An 18,419-nucleotide genomic window follows, 5' to 3' on the forward strand; every position below is an offset into this window, starting at 1 on the left:
AAGTTCAGAGTTGTCCCCTACATGCTGTGGCAATATGAACACTGACTAGCTAACCCACGCAGGACTGTGGCTACTGACCAGCCACCACCTCCTAAGTAAAGCACTCATCCCATGCTGTTGTCAGCTTGCTTCACTGCGTGGGTATGCCTTCCACATCAAATTAGCTGAAGAGAAGGCAAGTTGAGTGTGGATAACCCTGCAGCAAAGCCACTGCATCCTGTTAACTGCTGCAAGTTAACAGAGGCTGCACTAAGCAGTGCTAGCTGCAGTGGCCGCTTGGGAGTCTGCCGTGTGTGCAAAGATATTTCAGAGCTCTTTACACATTGTGCACTAATGACTGGTGATTTCATTTATCTTCATTCTGATAATAAATAACAACTCGAACTTAGCACTTGCAGCTGACCAGACTCCGACTCAATGCCGCCTTTTTTAACTCCTCAGCAGACTGTAACTGTTTAGATTTCCTTCCTTTGTATTCTCTTATCATTTTAATTAGGCAGAAACCCAAAAGCCTTATATTAACGCTTGTCATTCCAGTATTGCAAATTTTTATCAATCTATATATGCAAAAGTTTATTTCAAAAACTGCACTGTCACCAGAAATCAAATCCAACCATTTTACCCTGCTGACCCAAACTTCATTACCAGAGAAATTATTATGGGAAGAGGTGGAAGCAGAGAACAGGAGCAGGAGTAAAAGGCCTCACTCAAGCAAATTCATACAAACACATACATGGTAATGCCACCAGCTAGGAAGTCAGCTCAAACACAAAAAAAAGGTCAAGTACTTTCAGATTCTAGGGAACTGTATTTAAACTAGGTCTTCACTGCATGCAGAGATGGAGCTGCTGGAATCTCCAAATGTGGCTCTTATTAAATGTCTGTTATTAAGATTAATTGTCCAGTTAGTCATAGTTGGCCATTTCTCTGCTTAGGAGTTTCTGAACTTGGGGACAGCCTGTCAGGCTGCTTGTAGCACTTCACAGCACCTTTCTACTGGTAAGTTATCACCACATGGGGTAACTTACTTAACTTCTTTTTTATCACTCTGAATTAAATTTCACTTTCTGCAGCCCCACATGCTGCTGGAAACAGGCAAGCAAACTGCCTTTGGCCAGGCTTGATGGCCGGCAAGGGTAAACCTCTCTGCTCCCCACAGAGCCCAGTGTTGCCCTGCCAGTGGCTCCACAGGCCCCGGGGATAATTTGGCAGCCGTTTCCCCCGCCGCCTGCCTACCTGCTTTTTGGTGATGGACCTTTTGCATGCCGTGATGCAACAGTTCTCCTCGTAAGGCCTGACTAGGACTGAGCCCTGCAAGGCAAGGCTGAGGTAAGCCCCCAGATCCCGACGTTAAGAAGGTCAGCCATTTTAACAATTCGTTCTTCACTTAAGAAGTTTTAGCTGTCTGACTGCCTTCTCGCTTTATGGCTCCCGGTATTTAAAAAAAAAAACAAAAAACCGGAACTACAAACGTATTTCCACACTGTTTTTAAGGTGACCACTTAAAAAGGGCCGCGGCAACGCGGCAGGGCGCCTTCACCCCCACCTCGCCGCGGGAGTGCTCCTCCCCCCGCAGCCGCCAGGTGGCGCTGGGCAACAGCGCGGAGCTGCCGCGCGCCCGGCGGGGCCGCGCCCAGCAGCGCCGCCCCGCGGCGGGGTGGGGGCGCGCAGGGGACACGGGGGGTTGGGTGGACATGGGGGGACATGAATACAGAGCCGGGCAGGCGAGGGCACCGGGACGTGGACACACGCACACGCATGCGCAGACGCGCACACACACAGACACAAGCGAGCACGCGCACGGGCAGAAGCGCTCGCGCACAAATACGGCCACTTGCACACGCAGCCTCCTACGCATGCGCGACGCTCGTGCGCACGCGTGCAGGGGTACCCACGCACACTCGCCATCTTCCATTTCACCGGGGATGTTCCAGTTTAAATTAAAAAAAAAAAAAAAAGCCGTCTGTCATCCCCCCCATCATATTACTTTTTTGCAATACAGCAAAACAATCCCTTTAGACTAAATTTTCCATTCAGCCTCCAAGCCATTATGCAAGGTGTTATGGTAAAGTTTGCCAGTATTTGCTCTTGAGTATCAAAACAGTAAGTTACAAACACAGGACTCAAGCTATCCCTGAGTCAACACCACTGAAATGAACCTAATTAAACCAGGAAATCATGGGTTGTATGGGATTATATGAAAAACAGCTTTGTTTTTCAAAATTTAGAGATAGCGCATAGCAATCTCCAAAGAGAGCAGTCTGCTGTTTTGACAGTGCTCTAGCGACAGGTGATAAAATTATGCAGTGGACATAACTAGTTTCTCATTTTTATACTACGCAACCCAGCTCCTGGATTCCATTTTTATGAACACAGTTATCTCAATTTTATCATAGAAAACCACATTCATTTTAATATTTGTAACCTTTTAAGTTCAGCATTGTTTAATTCAGATAAAAGGAGGAGATATCAAGTCTAAATGAAATCAGATTTAAAAGGGCTACAACAAACTTCTTCCTTAGGGCCAGGGTTTCAAAGCCAGTGCTGTTAAGAGTTTCTCACTGGAGTATGAGGTGTGGTATTCAGTACTGTCTCATTTGAGGCTGTTAGGATTTTTGGAACCGAAAGCCAAAACTAAAAGAACAATCATCATCTACCATGTTTGAAAATTTCCAACCTGCTTCTTTCCAGTGCTTTCCTTTCTGCATTGAAATGTTGAAACACTGAGTCCTCAAAAAAAAAAAAAAAATTATTTCTCTCAATAGACTGGAGAGAAACATCTTGATAATATTACATAGGGCTGATGTCCTCATGCTGGTGTTCTGGCTGTTGAAGACAAATTGTCACACTCCTACCCATTTTCAAAGTATTGCTTCTGATTTATTAAACCAGTAATTTTGCAGGCTATTATAGAAAACTAAATTTTATCCAAATTACTGTTCAGCACTGGGGAAATGGGGAATCAGAGTTTGATATATTCGATATTATACACTACCCAGAGATTGTGTGTGCTTAAATCATTTTTAATTAATAATATTAAATTGTTATTTATTCTGTAGTTGAACCACAAATATGCTTTTGGGCATTCTAGATATGAATATTTCAGGCTTTTCTGACTGGGCATGTGCGGTATGCTACATTTTATTTTATTTTTCCTTCCGTGGGCAAGCGTCATCCCTAAGAGAAAGTCTTCCATCTGATAAAAGTTGATATGAATTTCAAATGAGATTTTAGAAATTATTTTTGTGATACAGACTTAAAGCTCGTACTCCCAGTATGACTGGTTTACTTTGTTTGCAGGAGCACAAATACTGTATAAATCCTGTACACCAGAAATTATGAATTCTTTTTTTGCCTTTGCTTTCATCTGCCCACTTCCAGGACATAACTTATGCAGGCTTCCCCACTTTAATAAACATAAGTATTTAGAAAAAGATAGAGTTCAAAATGAATGAGAGATGAAGGAATTTGTGGAGAGCTGGAAATTGCAGATTTTTATCTCTGTAACATCTGCATACTCCTGGGTTTTCGTTGGCAAGTTGGCACCTTCCCTTGCTGTAGTTAACTCCAGGGTCCCAGTGAGTTTGAGCCCTGCTTGCTCCCCTTGGAGCACTGTGCGCTTTACACATTGTTTTGCAACCACTACATCATGAAGGAAAAAATTATTCCCTAAGCATGACTTGGCTACCCTCCACTAAACCTTGCCACATCCTGAGAAGGGAACATCCTCTCTGTTCGAAACCCATTGCCCTACATGAAAAATCAGACAGGAATCAAAAATGTATTATAATCACAGTATACCAGGCTACTCACTGAAGTCTGAAGAGCAGTTACCAGGGAACAAGCAAGAAAAATCCAAGTCTACTTTGGGAACTTTGCCACCTTCTCTTTCTGTAAGCTTGAAGAAAGCCTGAGATAAAGGATTTCCCGGAGACTGACAGCAATGAGAGGCAGCCCGATAAGATACTTAGAAATAGAAATACAGGCACTCAGTATGAAAACTGCAAAAAGTACTTTTGGTCATTAGATATATTAATAGTGTCCTTATTAGCTTCTTACCTGACTCAGAGAAATACTACAAAAACAGTCTGAGGGGAACAGCAGCAAACATGCTACACAGGTTGATGATCTTTCTGTTGATGTACAAGCATGTTTCTTCTCCTCCAGGCCCCTCGGCCCTCAAATTAGCCTGTAACTTACTCCTCATTCTATATAATTGCTTGCTGTTACCTCTGCTGCACTGAATACTCAGGAAGCAAGAATGTGTCTTCCAAATACCATAAATGCTAAAGCTTCAAGTGATGCCCATTTGAACACGGAGTAAAACCCCACAGCCCATACTTCAGGAGGCAGACCTATTACTGCTGACCACGAGGAATGTAACAACACCATGGGGAAAGAAAATGCCTCCCTGGCTTGGTTTCCACCAGGTGTAAACTTTTATGGGTCCTATTCCCATTTAGCTACTTTATAAAACGTTCACTGTGTTAGAATCAGGTTCACAGTCAAAAAAGACAAAGTTGTAGTAGCAAATGCTGTGCAAGTACTACTGATAAGAGATTTTACATGTGCATGTCAACTACAAAGAGCAGTGCATAGTAGAAGATATAATAAACATAGGATTTTCTCTCCCTGCATGGTCCCAGACATGTACATACCCACACTTGCTTAAGTGCAGCACTAAAAAAACTAGATGGGGGGTAGGGTAATTGCAGTAACCTTGGAGAATTAAAAAACTGACCTCAAAAGACAGAAAGCAGTGGAGTTCAGCAGGCTGCTGAAAGAATAAAAAGTGCATCAGCAACTGAGATTGCTAGGAAGAATTGCTATTCAGCTGCATCCAGAAGGAAAGTTGTTATGCTGCAACTAGGAGAGGGGGCAAAAAAGAGACTGAGTGCTGAAAAGCACAAAATCCTTAGACTTCTTGAAATTAATTATTTTCACATACATTGTCTCATTTTCAAATTTTTGTTCAGCATGTTGAATATTTGGGTGCAAGGCAGAGGATGGTAGAAGGAACAAGACTCTCCTCATTGTTATGCTCTCAGAGCTGAGGCCAACTCTGCTTTTTCCTGTGAAGAAAGATAGTATTGGCAAGGGCATATTAGCTTCTGTCCTACTCTCCTACTCCTGCTGCTGTGTTCTGGAGAAAGAAAAGAAAAAAGGGAGAAGAAACCACACAAAGCATGCAAGCTACTCAAATAATTTTGGGCTTAGATGCCTCAAACATCAGATCTGAGCCTGCTGGATATCTGGACTTTGCACTTTCAATTGCATTGGCTCTGACACCCAACCAGGGGACATAAAGAAATTTCCATTTCAATGATTTTAGCACAAAATATTGAGTAATACTGCTAAACTCCAGTTTAAAAAAAAAAAAAAAAAAAAACCACAAAAAAAACCAAACAAAAAAACCCAACCAACAAACAAACAAAAAAACCAGAAACCAAACAACAACAAAAAAAACCCCACACAGCTGCTTTCTGTGGAAAATCTCAATGCTTCATTATGAAGCTTCTGGCAGAGAGCTGAAAACTTCTTCGGTTTTCAATGAAGCTTGGGATTGTCAAGTTTAATAGTGTTCTAGTTATGTTTGGGACGAAGTTTAGGTACCATTGGAGTGCAACTTCGTGGAAGAAAGTTAAGACATCCAGGCAATTTCTATTACTAGAGTTAGAAAGCATTTTTAAGGTCTCACCTTTTGTATTCAAGCACCTACAGTGGAAGCTGGGAGCTTACATCCCACTGCTGACTCTAACTCTGCACCTCCTGCAAGGATTTCTGCATCTTTCCTTCAGATGGATGTACCCACAGCAGAGTGCCAAAGATGTTATGATAGTTTGGCTCCTAGTCAAATTTTATTTCTGACAGGTTAAAGGCAGAACAAGTAAACCACTGGCACGTCTCAAAGCACTTTTTTTTCCCTTTCTCTTTCCCATATATATTTTGACAGCCAATAAATTAATTCTGCCTATCCTACTCTCAGCCTGAGAGGATGAGTTGTATAAAAAAGTTACAGCTTGTCACAATCCTGAAAATAATTCTCTGGGTATCATTTTCCTCCCCTTGACTACCCAGTGTGTCTGTGTCTTATGATTAAATAAGGCAACAAAAGTAATAAATATGTTCATGAACATTAAAAAAGCTGATGGAATCCAAGGAGTCTTTCTATATGACTGGCTTTTTGTAAGAAATGTTAATTTATCACATATCCCAGCTGGAGAATAGTTTATCAGGTAGGTTTGGAAACTTGCTCCTTTATCAAAACAAAATGCTTCCAGGGCAGAAAACAAAAGTAATGCTGTAGGAGGCAGTGGAAAGAGGAAGGAGAATTTAGGCAAACTAATAGCAAGTCAAGACGGAATTTGGCAATCACACTAGATCTCAACAGCAATTCAAACTTAATGATCCCAATTTTCACTTCACATCTTCTACAAAAGACCTCAAATATGAACAAAGTCAATGGCTACCGCATGATTCAGTAAAAAAAATATGGTACCCACAGTGATGCAGAGGTCGGACTTGAGAGAGGGGAAAAAACTAAAACCTGAAGCCCTACATGTAGCAATGTATTGCCTCTGATCTTTAATTTTTTTCTTTGCTTTGCTTTTGAAAATCGGACAAAGGAAAACAAGTAGTTGTTACGCAGTTAGTTAAGATCTCTTGTGTAAATTCATTTAGCAGTATTGTGCATATTAAGACACCTTGTCTCGGGACACAGAGGGCTGTGTGCAAGTTTAAAATCATTAACTATTGTTATCCTGTAACAACCCACAAACCTGTCACATCCAAGTTTATTTAAACTGAAAGGGTGACAAACATGAAAGCCAACCACTCCTACTCTTCTCAGCCTTTCCTTCATTGTAACACCAGCCAGAAGGGTCTTGGACTCTTCATAAAATGTTTGGCAAACAAAGGCCCTGTTAATTAACAAGCTATTGCTTTTACTGCTTCCTACCACAACTTGTGGGAATCTTTTAGACCCAAATCAATTCTGCACACAAGCATTCCCACGAGATGCCACACGCATTCCTATTTGAAGCCGCTTACAAGAAGTGCTACAGCCATCTCACATAAAACCTTTGTCTTCACCAGGCTCTTCTGAAACCACATGCAACCCTTTCATCCCCTGCTGGCCAGCAGGTTCTTTGTTTGTTTGTTTGCTTACTTTAACCAGGTTCTTTGTTTTCTGCCGTCTTACTGCTCTGTTTTCCCTCCAAGATCGTTCTTTACCTTTGCATGGAGTGGGTTACAGCAGAGATGTTTGCAGGCTTCATTGCAGCCCAATGCCAATAAAAAAGTCCCCTTATCAGAGACTGCCTGTTAACAGGTCTTCTTTATTGTTAAAGCTCTGTGTACTTAATTCTTCTTTGTCAATAAGAACAATCAATCTCAGCCTGTTAATTAGGAAAAGTTTAACAAGAAAGGGGACAGACACCTGACAGTATATGCTCTGTTCCTTTGGTCTCAAGAACTACAGCAACCTACACTTGAGGTATAAGCCTTTATTATCACCATTTAAAAGTGGTCAACCTGCATTATTTTTTTCTTTATATACTTTAGGAGTGCAAAAATCCATCCTCCTCTGTGCATTCATTTCCTTTACATGATAAGAAGTCCTGGACACTTTTTCTCTGTACTGCAAAAGGTTGTTCATGCAATGCACAGATGCGGAGGGGTTGTTAATCAGCATCTACTTAGGCCCTTCAGGTACCCACAAATTTTTAAGTCTTTTATGGCTTCTAGTATCTCTTAATTCATTAATTATTGCGGTACCATCTCAGATAATCAAACTGGAAAGATGGTCTTTGTCTAAACAAGAGCCTTATAAAGGCAGAACTACTTCCTCCAACTCCTCAGCATTTCCACCCTTCTTTTTCAGCAGGAAAAATTCCCCAGAGAAATCGGCCAAATCACCCTTTCATCTTTCTTCACATTCTTCTTCCACACTCTCTTCTCTTGGGGACAGGAATGCACGTCCTTATGATATAAAGCACAATGGGCACTCATCTTTGACTGGTGGCCTTAGATGCCATCTCAGAAATAACATCTGGGTAGTGCTACCTATGTAAAATGATGGAGAAGAATGTAGAAGAACAGATACAGGTAGACCCCTCTGACTGCACAGCCTGAGGAGCATGGACCATGCTGAAGCATGGAAGGTAAATTTGAACTGAATCCTGAAGGGCAGGAGGGGCAAGCAAAGAACTCTGAGGAAGGAAGGGATATGAGAAAGATGCTGCATGTTCCAGGCTCACAATCCTTCAAGAGTCACCTAGACCTTCACGGAGCTGCTCAATACCTCTGCTCCCCTAGAAATGTGCCTAAACTGGGCACAGTCTCTCGCTGCACAGGAAGACCCCTTTGATCCTGACCGAAATTAAAAGTATGATGAAAGGTTTCTGCAGCCTGAGCTGGGAACACACTCAGACTAGGTGAGCTAGGAAGTTCTGCAGGTAGGAGAGGTGCAGGACAAAATTCAAATATCCACAGGGGGAGGAAATGAGACCTTGCTACAGAAAGACTCTTTCTAAAATCTGAGATTTGAAGTGATTATGAATACGAATCATTTACAGGGAATAATTATGCTGAATTATGCCCATTTGCATTGCTATTCCAGATACTACTGTATTTCAGAAAAAACTGTGATTAATTTTATTTTTAACTTTACTCCATGACTTTTATTAAAATGATTTTTAACTTTTTTCTCAAAGACACATTTTTTGAGAATTTTTTTGAGAGAAATTAAAAGAAAGATTAAAAATGGCTACATGTCAATGAGAGAAAAGAAAAAACCTCACATTGTTTTCTAACCAATATTTTTCTTAAATGTCCAAACTATTATTTTTTTAATTTTGATATTTCCAAAATCAAAGGAATTTAATATTTCAGACATGGCTCATGTAGTATACAATCCATAGGGAAGTGGGTATGCTTTCTGAAGTCTGAAGAAAACCTGATAAAGAAAGAATAAATAACAGGACACTGTCTATGTCTCTATGCCGCATTACTTTTCTTGGGTTCATCACATACCAAGTTCTTGCTCTTCCACACCTACCTGCACAGCCATACTTCTTCACCTAGCTGGAAGATTATGTTTTTATTAGGCTAGTCTTTTATTAGGCTAGTCAGAAAACCAAACTTTCTAGCCTCACAAAAAATCTGCAAACTTATGGGGGGTTCCCAGAGAGACACAGTGAGCACCCCTCCATATCCCATTTCTGAATGCTTACTGCTCTCCTTTTGCATCCACCCGTAAGCCAACCACTTCTGCTTATGTCACTAGCTTTGAGAAAGTGAACGCTCCTCCTACCAAAAGACCAACTCTTCGCTTTTCCACCCATGACTACAACTCTTTCTTTCCATTTCTTAGCCCCCAAAGTGGGGGAAGAGAGTGTCTGCTGGAGTTTGGAGCTGAATCAAAGCAGCTGGAGTACATGGAAATTTGGGAAGATCAGCATTTGGCACTGCCCTGAGGATCAAAATTTGAAGTTGGACATAGCTTCTGCTACCAGCATTCACCAAGGATACATTTAATTGTGAGTTCTCCTGAGTTTCCTGGTAGACTGGAGTACCTCCCCCACAGTCCACTGCAGTGGGAATGTATTTCAGCAGCTCCCAGTATCTGTTAAAGCCAAGCCTTTAAAGCAGTATCAGGGTGCTTTATCACCCAGCTGACCGCAAGGGCGGGATCCATCTGAGCTATCTTCAGCCATCTCAGAGGCCAGGGAGCCAGGTAGGCTTCCCCCTGTAGTTAGTGGAGGAAGATAGGCATCTGTAGAGAGTAATCCATCCCACCTCTCTCTCCATTAACTGAAGAGGAGCCCAGATAAGTAGTTCAGACCAAACACATTACTTCTAAATAGTGTCCAAAACACTAACATATGTAGTTTCTCATTACTTATCACAGTTGCAACACCTGTTACACATTGATTTAGAAACAGATTTTCTTGGTGCGATTTCCTTTTCTTTGTGCAAAACTTTCATTATGCAGGTTTTGCACCCTAGCACTCAGGAACATGAGTGACAAGACATTTCCTGCACAGATCCACAAGTACACCTGCAGACCAGGAGCTGTGTGCGTCTTGAGTCCCTGTGAGCATGCCTGAGCAGCAGTGTAAAAGCCCCCAATGATGCAAAGGACATTGAGCAGAGGCTGCTTTTAAATTCAGCTCTCCAAGGGCCCCAAATCCCCATGCTCTGCTTCCAGCCATTAGGGTTTCACTTGCTTTGAATCATTTTGGAAGAGCAGCTAAGAAGCCAACATTGCTTTTGTGAAATGATGCCACTGGGGGACCAAACATGCGTGCCCACCCTGCCGGTGGTCAGCGCAGTGACATGCCTCCCTGCAGGACAGACAGATGGTGCAACCCTTCCCAATCCCAGCCCTTGGCCATCCCAGCAATGCCGTAATCCAGCCTCCAACCATTTCCTGAGTGGATCCACTCCCCTTCTCCCCATCGGGGTGTGGAGGAAGATGGGTCCCAGGCTGCAGCACCTCCATAGTGCTGCACGCTCTCAGCATGGTGGTACCTCGTACCACCGCATGCCTCAGATGCTGAAACGCACAGTGCCCATGGTCTGGGTAACAGCAGTGTGAGCCAAAAGAGGCTAGTTATGAGTTTGGATACTACCATTTAAAGATGAGCTTCTCCATGGTTACTGCTCTCACGCAAGGTCACTTTCCTGCCAAATGTCTTCTCCTCCCTCCCTGTCTCTCTCTCCTTCCCCCTCCACTATTTTTTTTTCCCCTAAATGTGCTACATCAAAAGAGAAAATGAAAACATTTAAGATAATCACAGTCTGACTATTTTAATGCAGGCTGTAGGAAAGGAAACATGTAAGCCAAGTGCTCTCACTGTGCAAGCAGAAACACACTCTTGACCTCATAAAAGTAGTATCTGAGAAATAACACTCGATTAAAGCAGCCAGTCCTTCATTTAAGTAGGTGCTTATGGTAGGGAAAATATCCAAGGTTTCTCTAGAACAGGCTGCTGGCCTATCACGAAAAGCAGGAACAGGCCAGACAGATGAATTATTGTGAGACAGCTGGGTTTCAGCCGGGGCGGGAGGAGATCCCTATTATCCTGTCCACTTTTTTTACACAAATGCCTATCCCCAGAGAAACTGAGTCATTAAAAGCCAGCTTGCTTGCTCCTGACAGGCAATATGTATTGAGTGAGAGGTGATATATTTTCATTTTCAGCAAGAAATAGTTACCCCAAGGAGCGGCTCGCTTAGGAGAGCAGTAACGGAATACAGGGCCTTTCATCTCCATCTCACCGCCGTGAGCACACCCTGGCTCAGTAGCAACCCAAAAGTTATTTCCTAATGGGTTGTTTTGGTGACCTTCATGAAATGCGTTTGGTGGGTTTGGTCTGGTTTTCAGCAGACAATAACTAGAACCACAAGTGGTGTTAAAGAGAAACCATAGTAATGAGTGGAGCACACGGCGGCTAAGGACCAAGTGAATCACCCATACGTAGACCCTTTGGGGCTGGGGAGCGCAAGGGAAGCCCTGCCAGTCAGCCAGCCTGCTCTACCAAGACAGGGATCCCCAACTCCTAAGATCCCATTTTGTCCTCATTTGCACAAGCAATGCATGTTAAAAACAATAACAACAAACCATCTTAATAACCATTTTGCATTCTTTAGGAGCTCAGTAGTATTTAGTAGGCACCACTTTGAGCTGAAAATACCACAAATTTGAACTACCAAAGAGCTTTCCAAAGACTGAGCCCCACAGTCCAGGCCTGCTGATGTACAATGACTTTTGAGTGCATCATTTCGCAACAGCAAAATTCCTTTTTTTTAAGTAATTCCTCATTTTAATACATTTAGTGAGTGCAGGACAACCTTATATCTCTCCAGGAAAACAAACCACAGCCATCCCTCTTTACTTTCTTTCTGTTCAACGCTGCCTGCAGTACCATCCCTGGGACACTGATGGCCTATGGAGTCCAGAATAATCCACTGTTAGAAAAGCTTGCTCCCAAGTAAAAGGCAGAATTCACCCTCAAGTAAGAGTGGCTTGAATCCTTACATCACCCCCTCCCAAATACCTTGGGAACAATTTGTACCACTTCCTCTGCCCCATTTCCACAAAAGACTCATTGAATAGTTACAATCTGAAATCCCAGAAGAAATCTTATTTGGGCTGAGGAGCTACCTTTCATCTGTTAAAGCCTGCACAAGTTACAGCACATCACACACAAGCCTGTTCCAATCACATCGCATGACTAGATAGGTATGTTTAAATAAGACATCCACCAACTGCTTAGATATGAGATTCACTGGGGACCCATTCCCAAAAGAGAATGGATGTAAAGAAGGTAGCAAACCCCTATCACAGCCCTGAGGATGCCCCCATTATTTGCTTCAAATTGAAATTACATAGGAATTAGCATGGGCCCAAGTTCTGAAGGAAACAGGCAAGACGGTAAAAAAAGGCATTGCAGAGAGGAAGGGAGGTCAGATGGAGCTTACACATAGATAGCATTTCTTTTGCTGTCAGTAAGATTCAGAATTAGAGCTGGAGATTTTATACAGATGTCATTAACATCCAAAACTGTCATACCGTCTTTCTCAGAAGGGATCATTAAGCCTCTTGCTTGAGGCTTTAAATGTCTTACTATCAGTAGCTGATGTGTTTCCTTCTCTAACATAGCTGAAACTGATAACTGTCAAGGAAAGACCCTCAGGTCTGACCCTATATTCTTATATTTCTTTATATTGCTCTCCCTAAATAACTCCCACCACCCATGCTCTTCCCAGCACAGTTGCTTTTGTTATTTAGGGAACAAAGGGAAGTTGATCAAGGAGATATTGGCACACCAACAACTGGGCAATAGGCAATATCTGTACAGTACTTACAAAAGAGCAAAGCACAGCCAGAAAAGACTCAAGCATGTCTCCACAGATTTCTCAACCATTCGGACCTGCTTTTCCCTGAGTAACATGACTAAGGAAAGCCTGAGTGTAAAGCTACTGCTTTACAGCTGAAGCTGAAGTGAGACGGGGACCCACTGAGTACAGAGAAAGCAATGTTCCTCAGCCTGGGACAGGAGGCGTTCAGCAGAACAGGAGCCCAGGGCATATGTCACTGTGACATGTGTGATGGCATATTTTCATTATTACAGGATTAAAACTTTAAAAAAAACCAAAACAAACCAAACAAAATTACCTGAGCAGCTTAATTCTCCACAGAGGCAGTAATGATTTAGTGTAAATTAATTTTGCAGATTACCAGGACTTTTTTCCCACAAAACAATCCAATTTCTCTGCAGCAGCTTCATTAAATGTGTGTGTATCTGTGTATAAATACATAATAATTTTTGAATTCTATCCTTCTCTCCTCCATTTTTTATTTTATTTTCATGATGCAGGAGAGCTGTGTCTGGTACTGACAAAACTCATGGCATTCTACTGTAATGTAAAGTTCTGTGGCCTTGCACTTTCTGCTGCTAACCAGCCCATCAATTGCAACAAAAGCAGTGATTTGAACTTTGCATTTTCCTGGTCTCACAGATCACACCAATGAAGTCAAAGTTATCCGCCCCAACTCATACAACATTATCTTTTAACTCAATGGAGGTGAAAGAGAAGCCTGTGCTCATTACCCAAAGGATGCAATTATTACTTCCTCTCTATATTCTTGCTAGTCAAGGATAAAATCCAGAATATGACTTTTTCATTAAGCGTCAAGCCAAAATCCACCTGGGACAGCCTAAGGAGGCTACCCGCATCCTTTCACTCAGTAATTCAGAGCAAAGGCCCATGTCGCATACAGCTGAAAGGAATCCTTGCAAAAGATCAGTTTAAGGAAACTTCTAATAAATATTGATCAATAGATGAAACCCAAAAAGCTTTCTGTCTCCTCCTGCATGATCCCATCACAAAAAAAGCATCACCAATTTGACACATTTACTCTCTCCCAAATATCCAGCTCAATCTGCATATAGTGTAAGGTCCCCAAAGAGATGATGAACTCGGAATATGAGTGATACAATGTATTAGTGCAGTAAAATCTTCAATAGAAACCTGAATTCCAAGAGAAGAATGCATAATAGTGTTGAATTCCTTATATTTTTTGCTTTGTTATGGCAATAATAATGTGCCTTTTGAAGTTCATACAGGGAGATACAATGCCAAAAGGCAAATACTTACAATACAAGAGCACTTGGTACATTTATTTCCTTTAGGCCTAAATTCTTCTCCTTCATTGTAAAGTCTCCCTTCAAATATACAACCTGGAAAACATCATTTGAATAAGTTTAGCTCAGGATAGCACGCTGCCTTTTCTCTATAACACACCCCCATCACAGGACAACATGAAGAGTAAATCGTACCATCCTCTCTGATAGAAATCATTTCAGAAGCCTTTACAAAGGCCTTGAGAACCCCCAGATATCTTTTGGGGGAAAGAAAGCATCCTTCTACAACAGATAAATTGGTACCAATGAAGTCGAGGCTAAGTCAGGTCTTCCGTTAAAAGTGGCTTTGAAACATTTTTCTAGGCTGTTTGCTTTTTACTACTCATTCTTACTCCCTGAGTTTATCTTAGATGTTGACAGAAATTATAACTAATTAGAATATAATATATCACAACTGGAGCAGTGCTTACCTACAAGACCTCTGTTAAAATCTAATCAGCCTATAAAACCTTGTCAATTTGTCACTGTGCTTCACAAAGGCAACCCATTCCCACTCCCCTTCAAAAAGTGAGTCTCCTTTTTTAGGGTTACTTTTATACTTCCCCTCCTAACAAAATCCCAATCATCAGCCAGGCAAACCCAGCTGACAGACCCTCTGAAAAATGACATAAATACATCTGTAGATATTGCCACAGGCTATTGCCTATGCATCCCCCAGTCTGCATGTCCTCTACTGAAAAATATTAAGCATGTTCTTCTTGTGTCATTTAGTGCATTGCCAGCCACTGGCCCACATTTTAGTAACTTGTCAAGTATAACGCAGAAGTTAGAGGCAACCTCCCAGGTAACGATGGTTATCATTAGAAATACAGTTGCACGTGTCGAACAGCATCTTCCCATGAAATCTCACCTGGACACACAGGACAACACATTCCCATGAGTTTGGAAGGGTTTTTGCAGTGAACAACACACTGTACCTCTGACTCTACTATCACTCCTTCCTGAAAAAAGAAGCAGATCAGACATGTTCATTCTTAGCATTGTGGTTGCTTTAACAAGCAAAAACCCACAATTACTAGTGGTACAATTAAAGCCCCGCACATGCTGCAGAGCACTGGATTTCAAAACCTCTTTTCTTTCTGCACCTGCTGCCTGGTATCAGGATTCAGGTTAATCCACAGTCAAAAGATCTACTTGAGTCTCCCTGACTCCAGACACAGGATTTGCCTTAAAATGCATCAGGTAAGAAACCAAGCACCTTCTTAGGAAAAGAAATCCTGCTTTATCAGGAATCCTTAGCCTCAGGAATCTGCCATGCAGCTCTGGTGAAAACAGGCCAGACACAAGGCAATCTCATCATCCCTTTCCCCTTGGAGGAAAAAAGACTTAGAAAGCAGATAAAAGCATCTTGTTCTGTAGAGGGGAGACGCTTATCTTTGATACTTTGCCTGATAAGTATTAGTAAATTAACATTTCCTGTGCTTCTTGTTGGAGAAGTCAAGAGCCCTCCTGAACAAATCTGGGTGTGAGGATCTCTGCACAAAAGGCTGCTACTTTTTTTGTCGCTTGCGGCTTTGCAGTTGGAAGCAAGGGAAACCTGGTTTTTAAATGGCTGGATCTAGGGTAAACAGGATCTACCAGTTTTGCATTTAGACAATGAAACAGGCAATAAAGAATTGCTCATTTCATGTAGCCAGTAGTGATAAGAGTATCTAAATTCAGATCATGAATATCTTTTCATTAAGTGCAAGGATACAGAATACTGCTGCTGCAGCTTCATTCTTCTCAGTGTACTTGTCTTTAAAAATGTGGGCGGGTTTCATAGAGCAGAAGTATCACAGAAAAAGAGAAAAGTCTTGAAACTCTCTTCTCCTGCTTGTAGAAGCTCTTCATACTCATTCATCTCTCCTCTTTCCAACAGTTGCAATTCTTAATAGCTGCCTGAGTGTTATTATTAAAACCAGATCAAATTGTCAGCAAAAATGGCAGACCTGTTCACAGACAGAAACTAAAATTCCCTACGTAATTACTTGGTTTGTGCCTGAAAATGGACAATCTTGCAAATGTTGTGGATGCAGATAGGCAAGCTACCAAAAATACCACTGTGTTAACAGTGCAAGAGCCCAGGAAAAGAAAATTTGGTTGTGGCTTTCTCTTAAAGAACATCCCAGGTAAAACCCATGGACACATACACACAAAAGTGTCCAATTACTAAAATAATAATTTGTATCTCACAAAAGGCTTAGCATGCTGAAATAAAGAGGATTTATTTTAAGGTCAAGACAGCGGGAAATGGCATGGCTGCATACCTCTCCTTCAGCAATGTTTGGGTATCATGGTACTCAAGTCATATAAAACCTATCCTTCTGGATGCTTGGTTATCGCTGGCCACATCTGAGTGGGTTTAAACTACGTTAAATGCAAAGTCCGTATTGTACTTTGGGTATAGAATAATTCAGGTGATTTGGATTGGATAAAAAAAGGCTCAGAATTTCATGGGAAAAGCCCACAACTCAAGTAGTACAATGCTGATGACATCCTTACCTGGCACTGGTATGTAACACAGGGATTGCTAGCGAGGTGCCACTTCATAGAGCTGTTGTACGTATTTCCTCCAAAACTGCAATCTAGAGGAAGAGACAGAAACAGGTCAGTTCAGCTGAACGCAATGATCTCGTGGGAGGCTGCTGCTGAGGACCACAGAGCAGCGTCCTAAATGTGACCCATCCTCTCTCTTGGGTTAACAGAAGAGGTAGAGCTGAGAGCTGGGACTGACAAGAAGGATCGTGTCCTGGGAGGGCTGGCAGCACCACTGCCCTGGACATCTGCTGCTCATGCGGGACTGGCCAAACTACAACCATTCAAGACAAACCAAAGTCTGTGACAATTTACCTAAAAATGGATGTCAGTGCTTATTCTGCAGTCCATTCAGGAGCTGCTCAGCCACTCATGCACTGGAAAGGGGAAAGAGAGGAGAGAGGGTAAGAGAAGAGCTGGAAATACTCATTATTCAGCCTGGCCATGCTATCCTCATCCATTAACCAAAACCCCCGGGAAAGCTCTTCAGCCAGCACAGCTCAGCATGGATGAACTGACATCGGCAGAGCTGCTCCTCCTTTATATCTTTCCACTTTCATGACAGAAGGGATCAACATCCACATAAACTAAAAGCCATCAAGCTCTTCTGTAGGGGTGGGGAATCTCTGAGTTGGGGACATTTTGAAGTCCCACAGGGTTTGGCTTCATATGTCTTTGTGTGTTATATGACAACTTTGTTAACAGAAAATAGGTTGGTTTGACCATGCACAGGATCAGCACGCATTTTTTGTGCAAAATGAAGTTTCATTGAGCCATTTGGAAAAAAACCCCAAACATTAATTTTCACATTTTTTATTACATGTTCCTACTAGTTTCCCTTCCCACTCTTTCACTGTTTTCTGGTATTTTGCAAAAGGTAAAACCAAAAAGGAACACAAAGAAAAGAATAAAATAACTCACCAGAAAAACAAAACTAGAAAAGACATACTAAGTGGAAATAAAATATTTGTTTTAAAAGAGTTAATCTATTAATACCAAATTGTTTCAATTAAAAAAATTAATTCTTTCGAGAGCTAAAGTGTTTCTGAAAAAAAACTTTAGAAGCAACACATACCCCATGTTCTGCAGGAAAAAATGCCCATTTTCCATTTACTGCTCTAAGGGTTTTTTCCTAGTCTATTTTATTCAAAATGAGCTTGATCAAAGAGCCCATGAAACCAACAGGAGTCTTGCCAGAGACTCCAAAACACAGACATATACATAGAGTCACCAAGCACAAAATTACAATCAGTCAAACAATGCCCACGGCACCATTCTCTTTCCACACCCTAGCTCAGCAGCTACTCTAAGTCATTCTCTGCTGTGTAGGGTGCACTATCCTGAACTGCTTTGGGCTACATTTTATGGCCTTCTAAAAATAAAGGCAAGTTATCAGCCCTACACCAGCAAATTTTTGAGCCCACTGTATAAGAAAACTTGAGGGTGACAGTTCTGAACTGCTGAGGAACTTAAAATCCCCACAAAATCATTTTGAATTCAACCCAAAAGTTAAAGGAAACCTGATATATAAAGATCATTTACAAATGTGTTAACTGCCTCCAGTTCAGATCTTAAACAACAAAAGACTTGTATTTCAGAATTTGCAGTATTCAGAGATTTTTTCGAGGCTAAATACAGAGCAACACAGGAGAAATTTGCAGATGCTATGGCTATTTCACTTACCTAGCT

At 41.7% G+C, this 18,419-nt stretch overlaps 1 protein-coding gene across 2 annotated transcripts in view; it reads right to left on the reverse strand.

Annotated features, from left to right (window-relative positions):
* Nucleotides 1–18,419, reverse strand: part of BMPER (BMP binding endothelial regulator) — a 155,867-nt gene that overhangs the window by 102,836 nt on the left and 34,612 nt on the right. For both annotated transcript variants that reach the window (XM_075057040.1, XM_075057031.1), the window contains exons 4-6: nt 16,698–16,780; nt 15,064–15,154; nt 14,167–14,249 (exon numbers count right to left, since the gene is read on the reverse strand). In XM_075057040.1, coding sequence (XP_074913141.1) covers nt 14,167–14,249; nt 15,064–15,154; nt 16,698–16,780 — 257 coding nt within the window. The remainder of the gene's footprint in view (nt 1–14,166; nt 14,250–15,063; nt 15,155–16,697; nt 16,781–18,419) is intronic.

This window comes from Buteo buteo, chromosome 2 (genome assembly GCF_964188355.1).
Source record: "Buteo buteo chromosome 2, bButBut1.hap1.1, whole genome shotgun sequence".
Classification (NCBI taxonomy): Eukaryota; Metazoa; Chordata; class Aves; order Accipitriformes; family Accipitridae; genus Buteo; species Buteo buteo.